The sequence below is a fragment of the Corapipo altera genome, unplaced genomic scaffold (assembly GCF_003945725.1).
Source record: "Corapipo altera isolate COAL_440 unplaced genomic scaffold, ASM394572v1 61286, whole genome shotgun sequence".
Taxonomy (NCBI): domain Eukaryota; kingdom Metazoa; phylum Chordata; class Aves; order Passeriformes; family Pipridae; genus Corapipo; species Corapipo altera.
Window position 1 is genome coordinate 6,228,147 of NW_020884907.1, and position 24,261 is coordinate 6,252,407.

The 24,261-nt window shown below is 37.7% G+C and overlaps 1 protein-coding gene across 8 annotated transcripts in view; it reads left to right on the forward strand.

Annotated features, from left to right (window-relative positions):
- The window catches only part of PTBP3 (polypyrimidine tract binding protein 3), a 58,418-nt gene extending 34,397 nt beyond the window's left edge, over positions 1-24,021 (forward strand). For 5 of the 8 annotated variants that reach the window (XM_027652523.1, XM_027652527.1, XM_027652526.1 and 2 more), the window contains exons 8-15: positions 3,619-3,793; positions 6,961-7,038; positions 7,687-7,820; positions 10,221-10,254; positions 10,878-10,970; positions 11,514-11,730; positions 12,749-12,826; positions 13,515-15,317. In XM_027652523.1, coding sequence (XP_027508324.1) covers positions 3,619-3,793; positions 6,961-7,038; positions 7,687-7,820; positions 10,221-10,254; positions 10,878-10,970; positions 11,514-11,730; positions 12,749-12,826; positions 13,515-13,647 — 942 coding nt within the window. In that variant the 3' untranslated portion in view covers positions 13,648-15,317. Of the gene's footprint in view, positions 1-3,618; positions 3,794-6,960; positions 7,039-7,686; positions 7,821-10,220; positions 10,255-10,877; positions 10,971-11,513; positions 11,731-12,748; positions 12,827-13,514; positions 15,318-15,754; positions 15,911-22,991 lie in introns of those variants that run through there. The other 3 variants (XR_003529171.1, XR_003529170.1, XM_027652528.1) reach the window with 3 other exon arrangements.
- The last annotated feature ends 240 nt before the right edge of the window (positions 24,022-24,261 follow it).

Sequence of the window (24,261 nt, forward strand, 5' to 3'; positions counted from 1 at the left end):
GGTTTACCAGGGAGACCCTCCTGTTGTGTCACAAAGTGCAGAAAGGACCCACTTGCTTTCTAAACTCCACAGAGAGGAGTCTAAGTGCAGCTGGATCCAATCTTAGCCTCAGACTTAGTTAATAGTTTATGTTTAAAGGAATTATGTGTATGTAATTGAGCCTTTATACAACTCTGTCCCACTGGATTAAGGATGTCAAAACAAATATATTTATATTAATAAGATAAATTAGTTATTTAACTGGATGATGATAATGATAATAATTAGACTAAAAAACATTAATCAGAATTATTTAGCACATAGTATAGATAAAACTAATAGTACAGTGCAGTATTTATTGAAACAATATTGAAGCAATGATATTAAAGCTAGCAAAAAAATTACTCAGTAGCAATGGCTGTGGGCAAATATCTTGCTTAGCCTGCGAGAGTAACCTTGAGGGGCATCTGCACCCAAGAGAGGAATCTACACATGTACTTCTAGAAGGGGTGTGTTAGGAGACCCTGCTGTTAAAAAGTGGGACTGGGCTTTTATAGTACAGAGTCATTGACTGTCAGTCAGATGTCTCCAAGCCAGCTGTGTCAGCTCAGCAGCTTTAGATAGGTTATCAGTAGGATCAGTTGTTTGTTCCTTTATCAGGTACTTTGTACACCACATCCTCACTGGTGCCAGTTTCTGTCAGGGAACATTGTTCTTCCTCAGAATGTTTAACTTTGGAATTGATGACTCAGGCTGGTCTCAGCATCCTTCAACGCCAAAAGCAGCATGACCTCCTTTTCCATGCACCGCTGATAACTTTTGCAAATAGGGTAAAGTTCAAGCTGGCTATCCTCACTTAGGCAGAACAGCCTGATACACCATCCCACAGGTTGTAAGTGGGATGGATATCTGTTCCACTGTGGGTGTCCATGGGCTGCAGGGGGTCAGCCTCCCTTACCATGGTCTCCAGGGGAATCTGCTCTGCTGCCTGGACCACTTCCTTCTCCCCCTCCTTCTCTGACTGTGGTGTTTATAGGGATGGTTCTCTCACTTGTTTCTCACATCTCACGTCTCAGCTGACTGGTTTTTTAGCCCTTCCTAAACATGTTGCCACAGAGGTGCCACCAGTATTCTCCTCCACTTTGTATAGCAGCAGATACTTTTTTTTGAAAATACTCAATATATTTTTTATGTAAACAACTTATTCTTAAAGTTTTCTTATAATGACTACATATTTTAATTTCTAAAAAATACTGTTAATTAGTTTCCTCAGTGATGAGTAGTTTTATAATTAAATGTTGAAAGCTGAGTACTTCAGGACTTTTGCAGAAGGAAGAGCACTGTTAAAATCATTGCATTATAATACTTGAACTGTGAAGTTAAAAATAAAGACAAAGATAAAACACTTCACTTACTTGAAGTTAAGCCTGAAACACTTTGATTTTATTTATTTACTAATAAATAAAATTTTTAAATTTTATTTAAAATTTTAAATAAAAGAGAAATAGAATTTTTAAAGAGAAATAGAATCTGAAAATTCCCATTGAAGTATATAGAATAGATTCCTCTAAGTATTAAGTGGTAATTAGGATTCAGTTAAAAAAAATTACTGAAAGGTGAGATAGAATGGAACTTTTACCTTACTTTTGTTATTTAACTTGACTTTATTCTCAGCTTCAACATTAAAGGTTCAGGATATTTACGTATTTCTACTTGTATTTTAGTTCAGCAAGTAAATTCACTATGTTCAAAAGTTAAGAATATATTGAAAATTAGTAAATGTAGTTGGATTTATAGCCTGGTTGTTAGCAATAGTATCTTTTCTTGAAGGAGAGTATTTATAATAAATTACACCTAATTAAAGTTTTCACAGAAATTAAAATTTCAGCCTAAATTATTTTAAATAATTTTGACAAACCAGTATCTTTTGAGTGGTTTTCTTCCCCCTTCATCCATCATGATTCTTTTATGACTGGTATAGGCAGAAAATACTACTTCAGTGATCTTTCTGAGCGTAGCTACTCATAAGAAAATGGATTTTATGGATTCACAGATTGGGTAAGGTTGGAAGGGACCACTATAGGTCATCTAGTCCTACCTCCCTTCTCAAACAGTGTTCCATAGAACACGTTGTGCAGGATTCGTGTGCAGATGGCTTTAGAATATCTCCAGGAAAGGAAACTCTACAACCTCTCTGGGCAATCTGTTCCAGGTCTTGGTCACCCACACAGTAAAGAAGTTCTTCCTCATATTCAGGTGGAACTTTGAAATCCCATTTGATAATTCCCAAGTTACCCTTGCTGTCTTTAGTTCTCATGAAATGGCAGCAGGAGGTAATAGTCAGATATGTGCAAAAGCCTTAGCAGTCTTTGCATTACATCTGTGATTCAAGCTCCTGGTAGACGACTCCTTTTTAGATCAGCAGTCAGGTCAGCAGATGGGTGCCTCTGTCCTCTTCAGCAGGGACTTAGCCACAACAATCACCCACCACTTCTTTTGGGCGATCTGCAGCACAGGATACATCTGCTCTGTTGCTTCACTTGAAATCAAGCCCAGCTCCAGGGGTTTACATTGAAAAAGAACCTTGAGGTCATTGAGTCCAATGATAAACCTAACACCGCCCAAGTTCACCTCTAAACCATGTACCTAAACACTGCATCTCCACATCTTTTAAATACCTCCAGGGGCGGTGACTTCACCACTTTCCTGTTCCAGCCTGTTCCAATGCTTGGTAACCCTTCTGATGAAGAAATTTTTCCTAGTATCCAGTCTAAACTTCACCTCACAAAACTTGAAATCATTTCTTCTGTCCTGTCACTTGTTACATGGGAGAAGAGAGCAACCCCCACTTCACTACAGTCTCCTTTCAAGTAGTTGTAGAGAACAATAAGGTCCCCTCTGAGCCACTTTTTCTCCAGGCTAAACTACCTCAGCTCCTTCAGCAGGTCCTCACAGGCTGCTTCAAACCCTTCACCAGCTTATGTAAGGGTCAGTAAGAATTTCCAAATTAGTATTCCTACTAGCACCTGATATTGTGTGTTGAGTGGGAGACAAGTGAGATCAGAAACACAGAAAGTCATGTCATGCTTAAAGCTCTGTTTTGTCCAATTGGCACAAAGTGATGTAATACTTACTAACTAGTGGACTACACTGGAACTGTACACAGGATGTTTAGGTAAGGATAGTAGCAGCATAATTGTCTACTTGGTGTTTAAAACCACCACTTTTAAACCAGAGGATGAATTACTATTTGGATACAGTTGCAAGGTGAAAATCATGGAATGGTTTAGAAGGGACCTTTAAAGGTCATCTAGTCCAACCCCTCTGCAATAAGCTGGGACATCTTCAACTAGATCAGGTTTCTCAGAGCCCAGTCCAATGAGCATTGATGACCTCTCTGGGCAACCTATGGCATATTTCACCAGCTTCATTGTAAAAAGCCTCTTTCTCATATCCAATCCAAACTGACCCTTCTGTTTAAAACCATTCCCACTTGTCCTGTCGCAACAGGCCCTGATAATAGGTCTGTCCCCATCTTTCTTATAGACCACTTAAGTACTGAAAGGCTGCAATAATAAACTTATAACAGTGGCTGCTGCGATGTGTTTTGAATCTGCAAATGTAATTATTTTTCTTCAGTCTCTGGATGGCCACAGTATCTATGCTGGGTGCTGCACTCTGCGTATTGATTTCTCCAAGTTAACTACGCTAAAAGTAAAGTACAACAATGACAAAAGCAGAGATTTCACTCGCATTGATCTTCCTTTTGGTGATGGCCAACGAACCCTGGATGCATCCTTAGCTACTACCTTTGGTAAGAAACCTTCACTTCTAGTGATAAATACACACTAAGATCATAACTTTTATGTCGCATTTATGCTCTAGTTTCATATCAAGTTCACAGAAGGGTACATTTTGCATACGTTTCTGTGTGTTAGGTCCAGCAAGATTTGTATGGAAAGCAGAAAGTCCAACTCAAGATAACTTAATATCTGTAACTATAACATGAGGAATGCTCATGGGCAAACTCAAGGTGTTGTCAAAAAGCTACATTTGTAAAATGATTTGCAATGGCATTATTAGTACAGGTAATATAATAAATGTTGCATATCAGTATGGTCAGTGAAAGTCATCACCAATTAAAATTGGTTGCCTAAGGCTGCTTGAAAATAAATGTTTTAAGGGTGTTAGCTCTTATTTGAGCATATTTTAGGATAACTGCCTGCTGTAACAAAAAACAAACTATAAGAAAATTCAAAATGCCGCATTTATAAATGTTTGTAGTCACCTTCTGAAAGATAAAATTTTAGAAGTTTTTTTGAATTTTAGAAGTCACTTCTATGGCATATAGGGAGACAGTGTCTGCTTGAAGTGACACTGGAGAAGCCCTTTTGGCTTAAATGGCTCTACTATGCTAATTTAATTAGCTTTAGGAATAATGCCAATCACCAAACACTTTGATCTGATGACCTGAAGTGCTCACAGTGCAATTTGAGCTATTTTAGCTATTTTTCTTTCTCTCTAATGATAATGGTTGGCAATAATACATAGGTATGAGCTGCCTTAACTGTTGAATAGGTATCTAAGTGCTGTCCAATTGATTAGCACAGTAGAAAGGGTAGGGGAATAATTCCCCTTTTTTCCTTTAGTTTTCTGTGATGGCTAGGGCAGATACTGGGTTTTGTTTGATTTTTTTGGATAGTTAAGTTAGTTATCTTAGATTAGAATAAGAATGTGAGGTGCACTTACTACTTTCTTGGTTGTTTTTACTGCTCCCCTTAAAGACAGGCTTTGGATCTTTACTTTATGTACAACTGTCTTTATACTGTGGGGTGGAGTGAGGGGGGCAGAATTTGCCATACAGCATTATAGAAGTATACTGTTACAGGTCTAATATATTCTGATTAATTAGACTTGCACTATTTGAAATGTCATTGGAAGGGGAAAGTACAATTAGAATAGATTAAAGATGAACTTGCAAAGATAAATGTATGCTTTTGTAGGATAACTCATGAAAGCTGCTCCATTTCCTCTCCTTCACTCTTCCAAGCTTCTCATTTTTCATATTACAGTTTTCATTTGCTATAATAGTCAGAACAGCAGAGGTGCTGGTATGAAGAATAGTCTGATGTCTGTACCAAAATTTGTTTATAGTGAAATCACAGTGAAGCAGCTGCATAGATATTTTTCTTTTAAGAAAATAGCTGTAGATGGGGAAAAGTGTGCTTTCTAACCTTTCTGTCACTGGTGACAACATGTATATGTTGTCATTGGCATGTTCTGATAGACTTAGTTACAGAACATGAGAAAAAGATGTTGTGAGTCATGTCAGCACTTCCACTTCCTGTGTTATTACTAGTGGATGTATTTTTGATGGAGAATTATAAGATAAAGCAGGTAACTATCAGAATAATACTTTTTTTTCCTAGACTTGAAGTTATCTTAATAGCAAAACTGAACTGCTCTTGAAACTTGTTTCTCTCTTTTTTTCTATTAAGTTTTGGTTTTGGTGGAAAAGATACTGTAAACACACAAATTTTGTGAATATTTTGCACTTAAAGAGTTCTTTCACCTAGTGAGCATAAGCACAGATACATGAATTAGCTTGCTTTGAAAGCTAGCTACTAACCATGAAGCAAATGGTTTTACACATTAAAGAAAAAAAAAAGGCCACAAAGAATTCCAGATCTTTCAGCACTAGTTCCGTTTGACAATTTTTACATGCCTGATTTTGGTATCAGTGTGCAACATGCAAGTCTTATTTTGGCAGAATAAAAGCTGTTTATCTATTTCTTTGTTAATGTTCCATTACCATTTTTAGATTGTGAATAAGTGATTAATAACTGTGTTTCCAGAACTTGTCAGGATAATGCACCAGTACATGTATTTCAAGAACACAATTACTTGCTTTGGTGTGATAAATGTATTCGGTTGTTTGTATGAAAGACACTTTGTTGCCACAGATAAGAGTAGGTGTAATGTGATGCAATATTCATGAATACTTGATCTTTGATGTTTGTTCCATTTGTTGCTTTTGTAATTCACAATGAATACTTATGGTATTGTATCATACATTGTATCAAGGACCATTCTCTAGGGAATGTGTCTGTATTTTAGTCAATGGTGGAGGTTTGAGTAGTAAAACAGACATATTACCAAGCTTGTAGGATGTATTTCTTGATTATACATGTCCCATTTTAGAGAAAAAAATGTGGTGTTTACTTACAGAATCCACAACTCAGGCTTGTACCTAATTGCCTCTTAGAACACAAGTTTTTCTGCTGCCTTGGGTAGCGCTTAACTGCACATACTAATGTGGAAATCACTGAGCCATCTGTGAGGCTGTGACTGTCTGTATGTTGCTATTCCAAGTCTGTTTCATGCTTGTGATTTCCAGAGAAACCATAAAAAACACTGGTTATTTATGAAGTTATGCAAACTGGGAAAGTACACCCCTTTAAAAAGCAAAATACATATACTTTATGCATCTCAGCAGCTAGTAAAATTCAGAATCTCAGATCAGTTGTTGTTTGTCTTGTTTAGCTTATACTCATTTTAGAAATATCAGGGAAATAGTTTTATCTTATCATTGCAAACCATCTTTGACTATATTTACTTCCATCAATTTCTAGAATGCATGTCCATCATGTGAATAAAAACTGTGGAACACCACAGACATATTAACTTTATTGGGTACTAGTCTATGCCGTGCTTTCCTATTCAGACTTGTCTACCTTATGTTTTGCCCTAACTTCATTTTAGAGAGGGACATTGAGGCTGATCAGAATATTTGCCTTCAAAAGTGGCTGGAAATAGAATCTTGGATTTCAATGAGAGATTTAACGCAAACGTTTTATAAGATGTGTAACGACAGACAAAGTCAGAATAGCAACACTGGCAGCTGATTCTGAATCTTGAAACCTCTTCTGTTTTCCAAAACTTTTAAAATCTCTTTTAATTAGATGTGTCTTCTCTCTCTAGCCACTCAAAATACGATATTCCCATCATATCCAGGGGCTGCTGGATTTGCCCAACCCTTGGGCTTTCCTCAAGGTGCTGGTAAGTTTGTATTTTCTAAAAATGTGATATTTGTAGTTATGGCTAGTGGGCTACTTGAATACACCTGTTTAAAGCAAACTGTTTTCAGATATAGCAATCAGAACACAGTATCCCTTTGAGTAATTCTGATTCTCTTTCTCATATAACTCAGTAAAATTACTTTCTGTAATAAAAAACATTAGTGATGTAGTTTATAGTTTAATAAGAAATTAAATGCCATGATAAATATTACCTGCAAGAGAAGAAATTAAGCATCTGTTTTTCTAAGAATCATCGGACTTCAATGATATTCAATGCAAATACAGGAAGTCTCCCCTTTCCTGGCTAGAAAGTGAGAAATAAATAGTTTTTTAAACTGAGTGATCTTTTCCTTTCTAACACAGGATAAACTTTTGTGCTGAATTATTTTTCTTCTTTCTTGAACTGCAATTTGTGTCCCCTTTTGTTTGGGTCTGTTTGTCTAGCTGAATATTTCTTCATCTCTGAAAGGGAAGCATTTCCTGCTTTATTGGTCAGGTACTATTAATAACTAAATTCCTTAAAAGCATTTTTAGATTGAATACTGATGTTTTTGCCAAACATAACCTGGTTTTGTCTTCTTTCTCTTCCACTTTGAGATGTCAAGTGATGCTCTTTATACCCTTACAGGTATTTCAGTTCCAGCTGCTCCTGGAGCACTTGGTTCTCTCACTATCACCCCGTCAACAGTGTCTGGACAGATTCCTGGTGTTACTGGTATTCCAGGAAATTCTGTTTTACTAGTCAGCAACCTCAACCCTGAAGTAAGTTTGATTGGTGGAACTGATTCAAGTATCACCTTGTAGCAACAGCCAGAATCCTTCTCGGAAATGGATGTTAGCTGAAGAAATAAGAGAAATTCTCTATGCTGCTAATATAAAAAACAGGACAGCTCTATACTTGTTTGAGGTAGTTTGTAATATTGATGAGGTTGAAAAACTCCAGCCATCTATGTGCTGCTTTATCTGTAAAGAGGGCAAAGGATTTTTCATTTATTAAAAAATAAGGAGTTAGAAAAAAAGGAGGGAAGAGAAAAGGAGGTGAAAGCATGCCAAATCAAGTAGCTTTCTAAACATGGATAGAATCTTTCTAGTTTTGCAACTTTTCCCAGTTTGGAGAGGAAGCACACAGGTGTACTTTGCTATTGACATCACTGTACATCTGTTTTTAAAAGTGAATATATACACATGTTCACTTTTCAAAGTACCACACAGATTTTGATTTTTTTCATATGTTGGCAGTAAAATTACCAAGGACAACTTGGAAAGTTATTTTTGTAGTGGAAGTGACATAGGCTATTCTATAATCTTCCTCCTGTTAGTCAAATATTACAGACTGATCTGTTCTTAATTAAAAGCCATGTACATCTTTAAAAAAAAAATAAAATCAAGCTCTACCAAGGCCATAACTTAAAATACAATTGATACTTGATTGTTGATAAGCAATCCTATTGCTTATGTAAAATTCTTGTTTTACACACTCAATACATTTACTTAACCATAAAACTGTTAAAATTAGAAGTGATGGCAAAATGGAAGTTACCTTCATATTCTGAGGTTCAAAAATCTGTTGACCAGTTTCTTTAAGTAATTGTTTTGTTTCTGTTTTTGTACTAACAGCCAAATTCCACGGTAAGCATCAAAAGAAACAGCTGCAGATAGGACTGTAAGACAAGTTACTTTTTCTTTGATTTGTCAATACATCCTAGCAGTGAGTTTCTGATGATGGTTGTGGATATGCTTTCTGCAGCTGATTATTCAAGATGATTCTCTGAATCTTAAAAGAGTGTGTTTCTTAAGAATAAGCATATGTCAAAGATAGGTCAGAGATATTTTTAGGACATTGCTCCTTTACGTAATACTAACCACATCTAAGGAGTCATGTAGAACTTTGTGATGTAATGCATGTTACAGTATCAATGCATTAAATAACGCTCAACTTCTTAAAAGGTGTGAAATAACTATGTACAACAACATTAATTGTTGTAAATATATTTTGTGGCAACTGCGTAACACTTGTCCTTCAGTAGTGGTTGTCTGAGCCCTGTCACTTCTTTTTCTATGTATAGAAAATCTTATTGAGCTTATTTCAATTTGTATTTCTCCCCATTGCAGAGTTTTAGTGTGCACTTGAACATTTCCTTGCGACTTTTAAATTACCTGGCTTTGTCTTCCAAACACATTTTTTTTTTTTAGAAAAATATTGAGGTCTCATTTGGATAAGAAATTTCTTAAAAACACCCCTCCATGTTGAATTAAAATATTTAGGCCAGAAAGATAAACTCGTGATGAATTTAAATTTCACATTGATAGTAATTGTTCTCTATTACTAAATGCTAACGATAAATGAGTATGGGCTTGCACTTAGGCTGCAGTATCTTCCTTTTTTGAAAAATTCAGATATTTTGTTACACATTTCAAATGTGAGATGAGAAGGAATAGGGCTAGAGGGTGTAAGTAGTGCTTCTGATACCCAGGTATTTTTAATACTGGCAAAACCTTTGCTCAATTGAATAAATTTTGGTTGCATTAGGATGTAAATGATCGTCTTTGGTGCTTGGCATACAAGAATTTAATTGAACAGCTTCTGTTCAAACACAATTTAAATACCACTTTCTATACGCTTCATATATAAAAGTTAAATTGTATGTATATCACTTTAGAATGTCACAGTCATCACATAAAGGAATGGGGACAAAGTTGAAGAAAAAGCAAGCACATTTTGAAGCAACTAGGTTTGGTTTCATAGGTGTTGTCTGCTGTTTACAAAATACAAAGGAATTCTTGAATGTTCTTTTCTATTTTTAGTTTAGCAAATGTCTTTCATTTTTTCAGGGAATGAGTTGCTAGCTTAGAATAAGTTCAAATAATGAAGCTACTTAAAATATTAATAACTTCTGCAGCATGACAGACTGAGTCTTGAGTGATGGATATGCATGAGCTGAAGTGTTAGCTTGTTTAAGTATTTCACATGTGCATTGCAAATATATACTAACAAGAGTGCCGTACACTGTAGTTATTGCAGGGAATGGCTTTTGGAGAGACAGGTTTATGTATTGGTATGCAGTATTTCTTCCATTCTTTTTGTTTACCATACACTTATGGAATAGATGTCTTTATTTGCATGGCTTTAGAAATAATATACTCATTTTATCATTTAAACAGGCCATCACACCATATGGACTTTTCATCCTATTTGGTAAGATATGTCAAATATCCCTTGAGAAACCACAGGGCTAGCATTCTTTTTATTTATCTGACACCTGATGGTTAATTCAAGCTTCATTGTTTTTTCCATATCCAAAAAATGCACAAGAGAATACACTGATTTTAAAATTACAGTAATTTGAGTCAGGAGTTGTAGGCCACAGATACCAAAAAAGGCAAAAGATTTACAGTGTCAGATGAATTTCAGTGTATGGTCCAGTTTGTTTACTACAAAAATGAGAAGACAAAGTAAGAGAAAAAAACAAATATTGCATCAGAGGAAATGCTGTATAGAATTGGATCATACATTAATTGCAGGGGACAATGTTTGGCATAGTAATATTTCAATAAACCTCTGTTAAGGGGACTTTGACGACCATTGCACTGATTAAAAGCTTAACATAAACATGCAGTTTTATCACTAAGATCCTGGGGGTTTTCCTCCATTTTGGAGCCTCAGAAAATAATACACAAACTTCAAAACTGTCCTTCATACTAATATTCTAACCAAGCTGTTGAATGAGATGATTATTCTTTGTAAATCTAATGTTAATCAAAAGAAACAGACTTGCCCTTCTGCTGCTATGAAAAGATTTCCTTTCTGTATTTCCACAGGTGTATATGGTAATGTGCATCGTGTGAAGATTATGTTTAAGAAAAGAGGAATTGCTTTGGTTCAGATGGCAGATGCAACCCAGGCTCAATTAGGTATTGATTTTTAAGGCACAGTTATGCTTCAAACTAACATGAGCATAATATAAAGGAAGAATTTGCCCTCTGTCAGTGACAAGCATAAACAAATTCAATCCATCATTGTGCTGCATTACTACATACAAACTTTTCCTTACTTATGTTGATAATACTCTTAGTGGTTTAAAAACTAAGTTCCTGTGAATCTCAATCTAGTAAATGTTAGAATTAAAACATCATACAATTTTCCCATAGTTTGTCTTAATAACACATCATATGATTTTCCTGTAGTTCACCTTATATCTAACTATTTAATAATAATCAACTGTTCTTTATTGAAATGATGTTTTGCATTTTTGTTGCATTTAGACTGGAGATTATATTACATCTTTGTATTTTAAATATAATGTTGTGGCATAGCCCAGCTGATAGACATGCAAGTTGCAGTTTAAATTTAGAATGTGAAATCTGGCACTGAGTAGAAAACAATATTAGTATTTAAAGAATCGTCTTTTCTTCCCCTCCATTTATTCCTGTTCAAATTAAATTTCCACTGGTTAGCTATCAACCACTTGAATGGACAGAGGCTTTATGGAAGGGTCATGCATACTACTCTTTCAAAATATCAGACAATTCAACTTCCTCGTGAAGGGCAAGAGGACAAAGGTCTGACAAAGGACTATAGCAATAGCCCTTTGCATCGCTTTAAGAATCCTGGCTCTAAGAACTGCCAAAATATTTTTCCTCCATCTGCCACCCTGCATCTCTCCAACATCCCGTGAGTATCTACATGTATGATTTTCTCGAAGAGATGTTTTTTAGGTTGTGTTCTTAAGTTACAAAGTCTGACATAAGCTTTACATTCCCTTGGCCTTCATTCTGCTGTGGGTCATTCTGCTGTATAACTAACAATAAGTGAATCATTTAACTGTGCCTTTTTTTATCATTAGCAATGAGGATAACTGTTTGAATGATCTTCTTTATGAGTTTTAATCAGTTTACATTTTCTTGAGAGTATGCTTTTGTTCTTTTACCTATTAAGTTCTGTGTTACAAATTTTCACAAAGATTAAAGACGTGTTTTGAGATTACGTACTGGAATTACATGACAACAAATTTGTCATTGACATTGTTACTTGATATAGATACGGTTTTGAATAATTCTTACACTTCTAAAAGAGTAATTTTTACAGAATTCAGACCTCTTACATAGAGCGGAAGTTGTAAAAAAAAGATGTTAAGAATGGTGTTCTTTAAGACTGAAACAATCTTTTTTTTAAATCTAGAATGTTGTCAACAATGTGTGGAGTAACAGCCAAACATAAGTTTTTACAGGCTTCTTTTGTTTGGCAACTGTGCAGGGAGGGAAAGGAGGAAACTGGAATTATGTCCAAGTAACAAAGGAAATTATAAGACACTTAGAAAATGGCTTTTTGAATAAAATAAAAAGCTTCGGAACTGAAAATACATGAAGCACAATCACTCAAATTTCAAGATGAAATGTATTCATGAAGGTACTAATTAAGATCTTAGGAGAATTTTATGAGAAAGAAATGGGATTGGATGAAAAGCAGTAGAGTGTAGCTGAAATAATTTCGTAGCACAAAGCCAATTTGTTTGGGCTGAAGTGTTGACAAGGTTTGAGTTGGTGGAGATTGTTTTTGCTGTTCAAATTTAATTTAGAAGCCAAGATTGAGATCTCGATATTATTATAGAACTCTGTGCTCTTCTACAAGTTGAGGGGGGCTTGTTTTGGTTTTGTTCGTTTTTTGTTTGTTTGTTTGTTTTTTCAATTAGGCCTTCTGTTACTGTTGATGATTTGAAGAACCTTTTTGCAAGTAAAGGATCAACTGTGAAAGCCTTCAAATTTTTCCAGTAAGTTCTCTTGTAAAATTGCTGAGCAAGCTTTCATCCTGGAAGATGGCTACTGCTTTTTTGTGACATTCCATGTATTTATAACTATAGGCAGAACTCCATGTACATATACCTATAGGCAAAAGCAGTACACCTATGACAATTTTAATGAAAATTTTAATCCTAAAATTTTAAATGAGATGCTATGTTATCATAATTAAATCAAAAATATGCAGCCTTTGGACAAATGTATGTTCAAAATAAAGTAAGTTTAAGAAACGTAAACGCTCGCTTCTTTAAAAAATGCAAGCTGAATATATGTGAAATGTCATATAAAAGATGATAATGTCTCTGCTCTAACATTGATCAAGGTTACTTGGCAGCATTATTTTAGCACAATCATACCTGCTAGAATAATCCCATCTAGATGGACAATACAAGTGTTTCCTAGAGGCCTTCAAGCCTTATTTTGACCCAGTTTTTTGAAGTCCGGTGTTATGAAAGAATGGCATGGCTTTAGGCCATTTTTGCAAAATTTATATAGTTTTGTTATCTTTGCATTTTAGTAGGTGCATAACTAGTTCTGACTCTTTTGCTGTACAAGTGTTCAGTGTGTGTGATATGGCTGAAAACAACCACTTATGTGACTCTTCTGTGTTGGTTAGTGAAAATTTGGTGAAGATTAATAATGGTTTTTATTGTACTTCAGGAAAGATTGCAAAATGGGTCTTATCCAACTGGGCTCTGTGGAAGAAGCAGTTCACGCTCTCATTGAGCTTCACAATCATGACTTTGGAGAAAACCAGCATCTCCGAGTTTCCTTCTCAAAATCTACAATATGAATTTTCTGTGCACTTTCCTTTTAATATAGTAAAATCTTCAGAGACTGAGAAAGCTGAGACCAGCTCTGTCTCTTAAAAGAAGAAGCTCATTCATACACAAAGAATTAGGTGATGATTCTGAATTTTCTGATTCTATCTGCAAGTATGTAATCCGTAGAAAGATTGTTCTGTGAAATAGCTTTAGCAACAATATTTATCAAATTTCCTACTTAAAATTATATTTTGAGAACATCCTTTAGGTTTTTATTCTAAATTAGCCTTAGAAAACATTTTAGAGTGCTTTCACAATGCATCAAACAAAGAGTATTATTAAGAAAATGGTGAATATACTCTACAAAGATTAAACACTAATTTGAATGTGAAGTAGCGCTCGGGTTTCTTGAAGAAAAGCAAGCAGTGACTCTGAGTATTCTCTAAATAGTATTTATGTTACCAGGGATTTATACTTTGGCAATTCTTTACAAATAACTTGTGGCGTATTAATATAATACGTAAATAAATTACACTAGCCCAGCTAACTCTTTGGGGGTTCAGAGCCAAATCTTCTTTATTCAAATGAATCAACACCTTACGTACCGGAGTTCAAAGTAACACGTGACTCCCCTGACCAATCACCAGGGGTACCTCATTATCCATGTTCATGGGAGTACATTTGGACTTCATTTCCCAGGATGCCTCATCCAGCATCCTTCCTGAAACCCGACTCCTACAATAACTTGTTTATAAAAATAAAAAGTCTATGCTGTTCCTACAGATTAAATTATTAGAGGAAAGGCAGTGCCTTTTCTTTGTGGAATAAAAGATATTTCACAAGTTTCTTCAAGATAGTAGGATCAGACATTTAGGTTCATTTAACCGTGGGTTGGAAGTTTGATGTCCTATTTTTACTATGAAGTGATGTGTAATAGTACTTTGGAGAATATAAAACAAGAAAATAGTCGTGATTTAAAATAAATTTTTACATTTCTCTAAATAATTGTTTACAATCTTATGGAAACTATTCAGGTCTGTGATGGTTTGATAGGTTTTAAAGAAGTTATTTTTGTTAAGGTGATCCTTGGGGGCAGAAAAAAACCCACATTTAAGAGGTTTTTTTACCACTAATGTCTAATACTTAAATAACTGTGTATTTACCTTATTTCTTATTATGTGCCTTATATGTGTGTATTATACAATAGCTTAGAATGTTATCTGAAGTATCTTGAAAAAATATTGTGAGCTTTGTGATAATTCTCTTCTTGGTCTTTTTGAAAATGTTTTCCTTGATACTTAAAGATATATTTTTTCTTTAGGTAATTCTCTGAATTCTAGTTTCTTGTTCTTTTTTATAGGGTTTGGATATAGGTGGGAATAAGGTTTAACTCACTATGTAATCACATAGGTGATTCTTTGAATTTACCTAGTTGCAGTTGTCTGATGACAGTTCTTTGCTGAAAAAAAATTCACATCTAGAAAAAATACACTAAGAAACCCAAACAAACCTATATAGAAGGGCCAAACAGGAAATTCACTTCAGTTTCTGGACTTTATCTTATTTTTTGAGGGGCATTGGCTGTATTACAGTATTCTCTTTTGGGTGTCTGCATCTTTTTTTGCAGAATCACAGAATCAACCAGGTTGGAAAAGACTTCTGAGACCATAGAGTCCAACCTTTGACCCAACACCACCCTGTCAACGAGACCATGGCACTAAGTGCTACATCCAGTCTCTTCTTAAACACCTTCAGGGTCAGTGACTCCACCACCTCCCTGGGCAGCCCATTCCAGAGTCTGATTGCTCTTTCTGTAAAGAGTTTCTTTCTAATGTCTAACCTAAACCTCCCCTGGCACAGATTAAGACTGTCCTCTCTTGTTCAGCTGCTGGTTGCCTGGGAGAAGAGATTGAGCCTCACCTTGCTCCAGCCTCCTTTCAGCTAGTTGAAGAGAGTGATGAGGTCTCCCCTGAGCCTCCTCTTCTCCAGGGTGAACATCCCCAGATCCTTCAGCCTCTCCTCATAGGGCCTATGCTCCAGTCCCTTCACCAGCCTTGTTGCCCTTCTTTGGACACTCTCCAGCACTTCAATATCCTTCCTGAACTGAGGGGCCCAGAACTGGACACAGTACTCAAGGTGCAGCCTAACTAGTCTTTGGTAACTATGTTTCCCTCCTTGTCCAACAAAGAATGGAGGTTCTCCTTGCCCCTCCTTTTGCTGTTGATGCATTTATAAAAACGCTTTTTGTTGTCCTTAACAGAAGTGGCCAGATTACATTCAAATTGTGCCTTTGCCTCTCTAATTTTCTTTCTATATGACATAACTACATTCCTAAACACTTAATGAGTTGCCTGCCCTTTTTTCCAGAGGTGATAGACTCTCTTTTTTTCCCTGCAAAATCTCCCTGTTCAGCCAGGATGGTCATCTTTCCCACTGGTTCACCTTTGGGCACATAGGGACAGCCTGCTCCTGTGCCTTCAAGATTTCTTTCTTGAAGCATGTCCAGCCTTCCTGGACCCCTTTTGTTTTTAAGGGCTGTTTCCCAAGGTACCCTCTGAACCAGCCTCCTGAATGGGCCAAAGTCTGCCCTCCGGAAGTCCAGGGCTGAGGTTTTGTTGACATCCTCCCTTACTTCACCAGGTATAGAAAACTCTATTGTTATGTGGTCACTGTGCCCCAGACAGCGTCTGACCACTACATCTCCCACGAGTCCTTCTCTGTTTGTAAACAGCAGGTCTAGCAGGGCCCACCCTGGTAGGTTCATTTATCAGCTGCAACAGGAAGTTATCCTCCATACACTCTAGGAATCTCCTAGACTGCCACTCTTCTGCTGTGTTGAGTTCTCAGCAGACATCCAGCAGGTTAATGTCACCCACAAGAATAAGGGTTGGTGATTTTGAAACCTCCGCCAGCTGCTTGTAGAATAATTCATCACCCTCTTCATCTCAGTATTGAACTTAATAGAATGCTATCATTCTTTCCTTTGTAAGTATGAAAAAATATTTGATACTGAATGTTGATTTCTCTTTGGGGAACAAGCTGAGATGCAGTTAGGTTTGGTCTTGAATGTACAGATGAATATTACTGATTTCTGATCATATTTTGGAAAGTTAACTTTCACTTTAAGATATTTTTCGTTCTAGAATCTCCTTTTAAATAAATTAATTTTAAGTAAATTTAATTTTACTGTACCACATTTTAAAGAGGTATTTCTTTCAAACATAGTGTAGTGGGTTGATGCTGATGAGATGCCAGGTACCCACTAAAGCCACTCTCTCCCTCTGCAACTGGACAGAGGAGAGAGAACTAAAAAATGAGCTAAGGATTCATGAGCCAAGATAACAGCTGGGAGAGGTCAGTTACTGATTACCTTCACTGGCAAAACAGACTCAAAGTGGGGATAGTACTTAAATGTATTACTAACAGGATCAGAGCCAAAGAGTGAGAAATAAAACAATCTTAAAAACACCTTCCTCCCACCCCTCCTGCCTTCTATGTTTTCCCCCAGCGGTGCAGGGGGACGAGGAATGGGGGTTATGGTCAGTTGTTGTTTCTGCCCCTGACCAGAGAGAGGAGACCTTCCCCTGCTCCTGTGGGGTCCCTCTCATGGGAGGCAGTCCTTGATGGACCTCTCCAGTGTGAGTCCATCTCTCGGGCAGCAGTTCTTCCCAAACTGCTGTCCCGTGGGTCACTCCTCCATGGGGTGCAGTCCTTCATGAATGAGCTGTACTGATGTGGGTACCCCACAGGGGCCATAAGTGCTACCCAGGAAAAACCTGCTCTGGCATGGGCTTCCCTCTCCACAGGCTACAGGACCTTCCTCTCTGGCAGGACCCTGCTCCATCTTGGGCCTCCCTTGGGGTCACAGCCTCCTTGGGATATCCACCTGCTCCAGCATGGGCTCCTCCATGGGCTGCAGGGGCACAGCTGCCCCACCATGGTCTGCACCACAGGCTGCAGGGCCTCAGCTCTGGTGCCTGGAGCACCTCCTGCCCCTCCTTCTGCTCTGACCTTGGTGTCTACCTCATGGTTCCCATGTTCTCACTCCACTCTTCCCTGGCTGGAAATCTTTCTGTGCAACAATCTTCTGTTCTTAAATATGTTATCACAGAGGCATTACTATTACTCCTGATTGGCTTGGCCTTGGCCAGCGGCAAGAAGTCTGTCCTGGAGCCAGCTGGCACTGGCTCCACCAGACAGGGGAAGCTTCTAGCAGCTTCCAACAGAAGCCATGCCTGTAGCCCCTCCCCTGCTACCAAAACCCAACCACAGAAACCCACTACACATAGCATTTATGTACTTTTAACTATTGCAGAATTTGTTTTGGCTGTAATGTTTTGCCATTCTTGTTGGGTTTTTTTCATTAACTTGTATGAATTGTATGACTTTATCTATTTAGAAGAAAGGCTATGTTTCTACCAGGATGTGAGTATTCTGTAGTAAACTTTTTCAAATTTTTTCTCTGAATCATTTTTGCAAAATCAGCCAGATACTTTAGCTTGCTTTCCTTTAATGCATGTTGGTTAGAGATGTGGTGTTAAAGAAACTTTCCTGTCTGACCATCCAGGAGCCACTCAGGCAGTCACACTTGATCTCCCTGAGCTGGGATTGAGGACCCTTCCCAGCTATACACCCCATACTCACGCAGGGAGACCAGGTTTTCTGACTGACTTAACCCCATATTTCCCATGGCAGAGTCTGATATCTTGATCCTTAAAATAATTTAATATTGGTGCAATACCATAATAACATCTTGAGCTGGTGTCTCTGAGGAGGGACCTTGAACAGAGGAACCCTGGGCTTTTATACCCTCAGTCTAAGGGCACAAAAGTCTGGGGGTCCTTGGTTTCTTCTGTGTCTCTGTGTCCTTGAGTGTCTGGTCCCCTGGCTGGGCCGCAGCTCCCTGGGCCCTTTGTTGTGCAAAGGGTTGGCAGTTCATGGCCTCTTGCCTCAGGCTCCCACCACTCAGAGCTCAACCTACAGCTCCACTGCACCCCTGAGCTACCTGCACTGAATGGATTCTTCAACAGTAGCAGCTAATCTTATAAAGATGGTACCAGACCTCTATACTGCAACAGAAGTGTGCTATTGACAGTAGATACAATTCTGACTATACATATGTAACTAGAAGTGCTGTACAATGCAACTATGTAAATACGCAGAAGGTACTGGAAAGTTCAGTTGGCTTAGGAATAATATACATGTTATCTTTTGGGTTTCATGTAATCATGGAGTGGTTATACTGTGGTCAGTACCAATACTGACCTTGGTGGAACACTGCTTATCTCTGGTCTCCACCTGGACATTGAGCCATTGACCACAAGTCTTTGAGTGTGACCATCCAATCAATTCCTTATGCACCTAATGGTCCACCCATCAAATCCATGTCCCTGTGGCTTAGAGACAAGGATGTTGTGTGGGACAGTGTCAGATGCTTTGCACAAGTCCAAGTAAATGACATCTGTTGCTCTTTCCTTACCCACTACTGCTGTAACCCTGTTGCAGAAGGCCACAAAACCTGTCAGGCATGATTTACCTCTAGTGAAGCTATGTTCACTGTCACCAACACTTCCTTTTTTTCCATGTGCCTTAGCAAAGTTTCCAGGAGGATCTACTTCATAATCTTGCTGGAAGCCGCGGTGAGACTCACCGACCTGTAGTTTCCTGGGTCTTTTTTATTTTCCTTTTTAAAAATGTGGGCTATATTTCCCCTTTTCCAGGGAAGCTTTAGCTTTCATAGAATTTGGCTTGCTGGACAATCACTCTGTTTTCCTTCCAGGCTCCATGTAATTTCTTCCATCCTCTGTAGGCTTCCTTTTTGCATTTGAATTTGTCTGGGAGCTCCTTGTTCACCTAACACCATCCTCATGTTTTTGCCTGGCTTCCTCTTTGTTCGGATGCATCACTCCAGGGCTCTGTGGAGGTGACCTTTGAATATCAACCAGCTTTCTTGGGCCTCTCTTCCCTCCATGTGGTTTATCCCATGGCAGTCTACCAACCAGATCCTGAAGAGGCCTTCAGGAGTCTGCTTACTCTCCTTGCTGTCCTAAGGATCTTGAACCCCACCATTTCATGAACCTTGTAGTCCAGGCTGCCCTTGACTTTCACATTTCCCTCCTTGTTGGGAGAACAAGATCCAGCATAGCACCTCTCCTCCTTGGCTCCTCTATCACTTGGAGAAGGAAGTTACCATCAACGCAACCTCCTGGATTGCTTATGCCCTGCAGTGTTGACAGATACTGGGATGGTTGAAGTCATGAGGACCAGGGCTTTGAATGTGAGGCCACTCCAATCTGTCTGTAAAGGACCTTATTTGCTTGGTCTTCCTGGCTGGGTGACCTGTAGCAGACCCCCACTATAAAGTCACCTGTTCCTGTCCTGCCTTTAATCCTGAGCTATAAGCTTTCACTTAGCTCCTCATACATCCCCAGGTGAAGATGAATGCGCTCCAGCTGGTCACTGACATAGAGGGCAACACCACCTCCTTGTCCACCCTTCCTGTCCTTCCTAAAGAGCCTGTGTCCTTCCATTCCAACACTCCACTCTTTGGAGCTGTCCCACCATGTCTCCATGACATGCCAATGAGATCATAGCCCTGCATCCATGCACACATCTCTAACTTCTCTTCTTTATTCCCTGTCTTATGTGCTATTGCCTTGAAGTTAGGACCCCAATGAAACCGACTTATTGGCTAGAATTCCTTTTTGTTGCTCTTCAGGTGCTTTCCTGCTGACCTGTGATCCCTCTTCACGCTCTGGGCATCTATTGCTGGCATCAAACTGGTAGGACTGGGATGGACTGAGGTTCTCCTCCCTCTGGCACCTTTAGTTTAAAGCTCTCCTCACTAGCTTGGTAAGCCTGTGACTGAAGTTGCTCTTCCCTTTCTCTGACAGATGGATCCATCAGCCCCCAGTAGACCCAGTTTCTCAAAGCAAGTCCCATGATCCAAGTCAAACTGGGCACCAGTCCCAGAACCATTTGTAGATTGACTAGATTCAGCTGTCCCTTTCAAACAGCTCTCCTTTGACTGTGAGGATTGATGAAAAAACTACTTGCAGAGACTTACATTTTTTTTTTAATTTAAGAAAAATCTGAGTGGGGATATTTATGATGTTTCCTTTTTGGTTTTGTGGCACAACTGTTGTGTATCTATTTTGATTCTTCTTTTTCTGCAACTGAATTATTCTTGTCAACTTACTTTCAGATTTATGTATGTCTTAAAGATGCTGCCTGTTAGGGAGATCTGCTTTTACAGGATGTGCAGACAAGCTTCAAAGCTAACTGTACATCTTAATGTTTGCTTAGCAGAATGAAGGCATTAGTTAAGGCTAGTTTTTCTCATGGGATATTCTGCCTTGAATAATTAAAAGCACAAACATAACCCCTTCTTTATCAAAATGCACTGTTACTGAAGGATTGTGGCAAAAGGAATAATTCTAATATTTTGTGCTTGACCCATTAGTGCCTGGCTGTAAAAGCATAGTTGCATCTCAGTTCTTGGTTCTCTAAAGCATATTTTAGCAAATCCCTTGATATCTGTGGAAAGAGCAGGATTTGGGAAAGAATGATATTATTCTACAGATTCTTACAGTGATGTGGGATGGAAAGGAACCTCTAGAGGCCTTAATCCTACCTCTTACTCAGATAAAGGACAACTTTGAGCAGTTGCTCAGAGAATTGTCCATGTAAATTTTCAGTGTTTCCAAAAATTAAGTTTTCACAAATTCTTTGTTCCTGTGTTTGGCAGTCCTTACTGTGAATTTGCTTCCCTAATATGTAGTTAGACTTTAAACATACTGCATCCTATATAGGTCTGTTGCCATTTAACCTGTTAACTGTGTAATTTCCAAGAAGATTCTGGCTTCATCTTCTCTATACTGAAGCCTTGAGTTTTTAAAGATAGGTTTATAATTTCTTTAACATGTATTATTAATTTCTGTTTAAATCATTTGTGAAGTACCTGATAATGTGCACAGTGTAACCTGGAATTTGTACTCTAAAACACTACTAGGTACTGGAAATTGCTGATGTAGGTACTGGGAATTGTAGATTTCTTACTCCCCAGGGAAGTGATCACAGCACCAAACCTGACAGAGTTCGAGAAGCATTTGGACAGTGCTGTCAGGCACATGGTGTGACTCTTAGGGTGTCCTGTGAAGAGCCAGGAGTTGGACTTGATGATCCTTGTGGGTCCCTTCCAACTCAGCATATTCTGTGATTCTATGACTGTGCCTTTGTTTATGTCATGGTCACGAATAAACTCTGGGTTACCTCTGATTCCATTTTTTTGGATGGATGCACACTTGGTTCAAAGTGTAATAAGGCCTTTTTAACAACCCAGGAGCAGCTAAGTGCCTTTTCAAATGATCCTTGGTTTGTTGTATAATGGTAAAACTTCTGCTTTTTGAATTTCTTCAGAAGTCTGTAAATATCTGAACAAATTTCCTAAACTTTGATAATTTAACTCAGTTGCCTTGTCTGCTGGTTCTCAGTTGCTCTGTTGTTGTGTACTGATAGATTGAGATCCTTCTTATGCTGAAGATATTCCGTTTATCTATGGAGATTTGCCTATAGGTGACATTTTCTGATTACAGATAGCGAACTTGTGTTTGTATGCCCGAAAATCTATTAGTGTTTGTTGATAATACTGCCAGTGAGGTTTGTGTGATCAGTTATCTTGCTCTCCTCTGATTCATGTCAGTAGGAAAGTGATAAGTTCTTCTTTTATAAGGGATGTAGACCTACTACTTGTCATTTTATGCTGCTATAGCTTATACTTCTGTTTTTCAAATGAGAGGTCAGCTGCTTACAAAAAGCATTGTTTTGCCTTAACCTTTGGCTGTGGTATGTTGTTAATTAGATCAGAACTACCAGACTTAGTATTGTTGCTGTTGTGCTAAAAGGATGCTGGTCAAATTGCACAGAATTTTTTTCTTTAAATTAACTTTGTCTTCTGAGGTTTTGTTTGCTATATACAAGACTGTTTGCCTGCTCTTTTTAAAGCAAATCCTAACAGTTAGAGTGGAAAATTTCTGAGGTACTTAACTTCAGGGTTTTATTACCAGGGGATGTGATACAGAAACAAAATTGTACCAAAGTTTTTGTGCCTTCAGAAGTTTTATATGTAGGGTTTTTCATATCTGTTGCTGTCTTAATTATAATAAATATATTTTCCCCTCTGGAAATTGTATATTTATATTGTTAGAAATTATTGTTGTCCACTGACTATATATGAAGTGAATTACATGTATGAAGTGAATTACAGCTGTTTCAATACAGATTTAATTATCTCCCTGCCTTTTCCATTGCAGTTTTCTCTTTTGTACTGCAATATGCAGGAATCCAAGCATAACCCATATATTTCCAACTTTAGGTAATAATAACAGGTACCTGGAGCAGTCCCAAAGAAAAGAAATAGTTGAAGGTCTAAATGAAGAAAGCTTTTACCTTGGCAGACTAATGTCTTCACTGTAAGCAGTTTCTCGGGTCTCAGAAACTACAATATTTATGAGTGGGAAGCTACCATGCATAAACTTCATTCTAAGCACTTTCCAATTAATTTTGAATATGTTTTACACTTACTGCAAAAGTTCACCCTAGAACTGCAGCAACACAAGACCAACGTTGTTAACCAAGCAGATTCTTGCATCAATCAGAATGTCATTTCACTCTCTGACCAAAGACTGTTCTAGTTTTACTGAGACATGTGAAAAACCTTTTTTCTCTCACACTCCTTTCTGATGGGAAGACCTAATGCCAAGTGGACTTTGTTTGAGACTTCTGTTGGTGATTGAAACAATGGAAAATGAGATTGTAATGTGAACCAAATGGTGTGAGATAAGGCAAAAGCTTAATGGACTACTTTTAGTACTGTATTCAAGACACAGAAACATGTCTAAGAATTGCTGTCATTCCCTCATTTTACATGATCTGTTCATAAGTGTTCCCTTTCAGTTTATAAAAATGTTCATCTATCACAAGAAAATACTGTAAATATTTGTAACATCATGTTTTGTTTTTTGTTGTTTTTTTTTTTTCTTTTTTAACCTGGCAAAAAAGTGTTTGGGGGAACAAATGGGAATGTAAACTGTTTTTATATAAAAAAGATTGTCTGTATATTTTAATAAGCAGCAGCTTTCATTTGTAAAGTATCTTATGGCATTGCTTGAAAAGTATTCCATGTCTGTTGAGATGACTTAAAACTGAAAGAAGATATAAGATGTATTAAAGAAACCTATTTTGGGACTGTGTAGTGCATGGTGAATTTGGTTATGCTGTAATATATTCTGTTTGTTTAGGTTAGTGTGTTTTCTGATTATTTAGTACCTATACCTCGCTCTTTTCCTAACTAGTTGTTATAGCATGTCTTTTAATAAATGTCATTACAGCTGTACTCTCTTAAATTCTCCTGTGTTCTTGTCTACTGCTTTGGGTTTTTTCTTGTCTTATAATTGTGCAGCTAATAATGTCTTATTTTCATATCAAAAGTATTTTAATAAGGTTAGTGCATATCTTCAACAACAAGTACACCCTTCCCCTGTGTAGGGCAGAAGTTCTTATTTTCAGTGGGATGGAAATCTATTCTGCAACTCAGAGCCAATACAGCATCTGGTGACTGCTGTGTTCTTTGAGATGGGGATGTG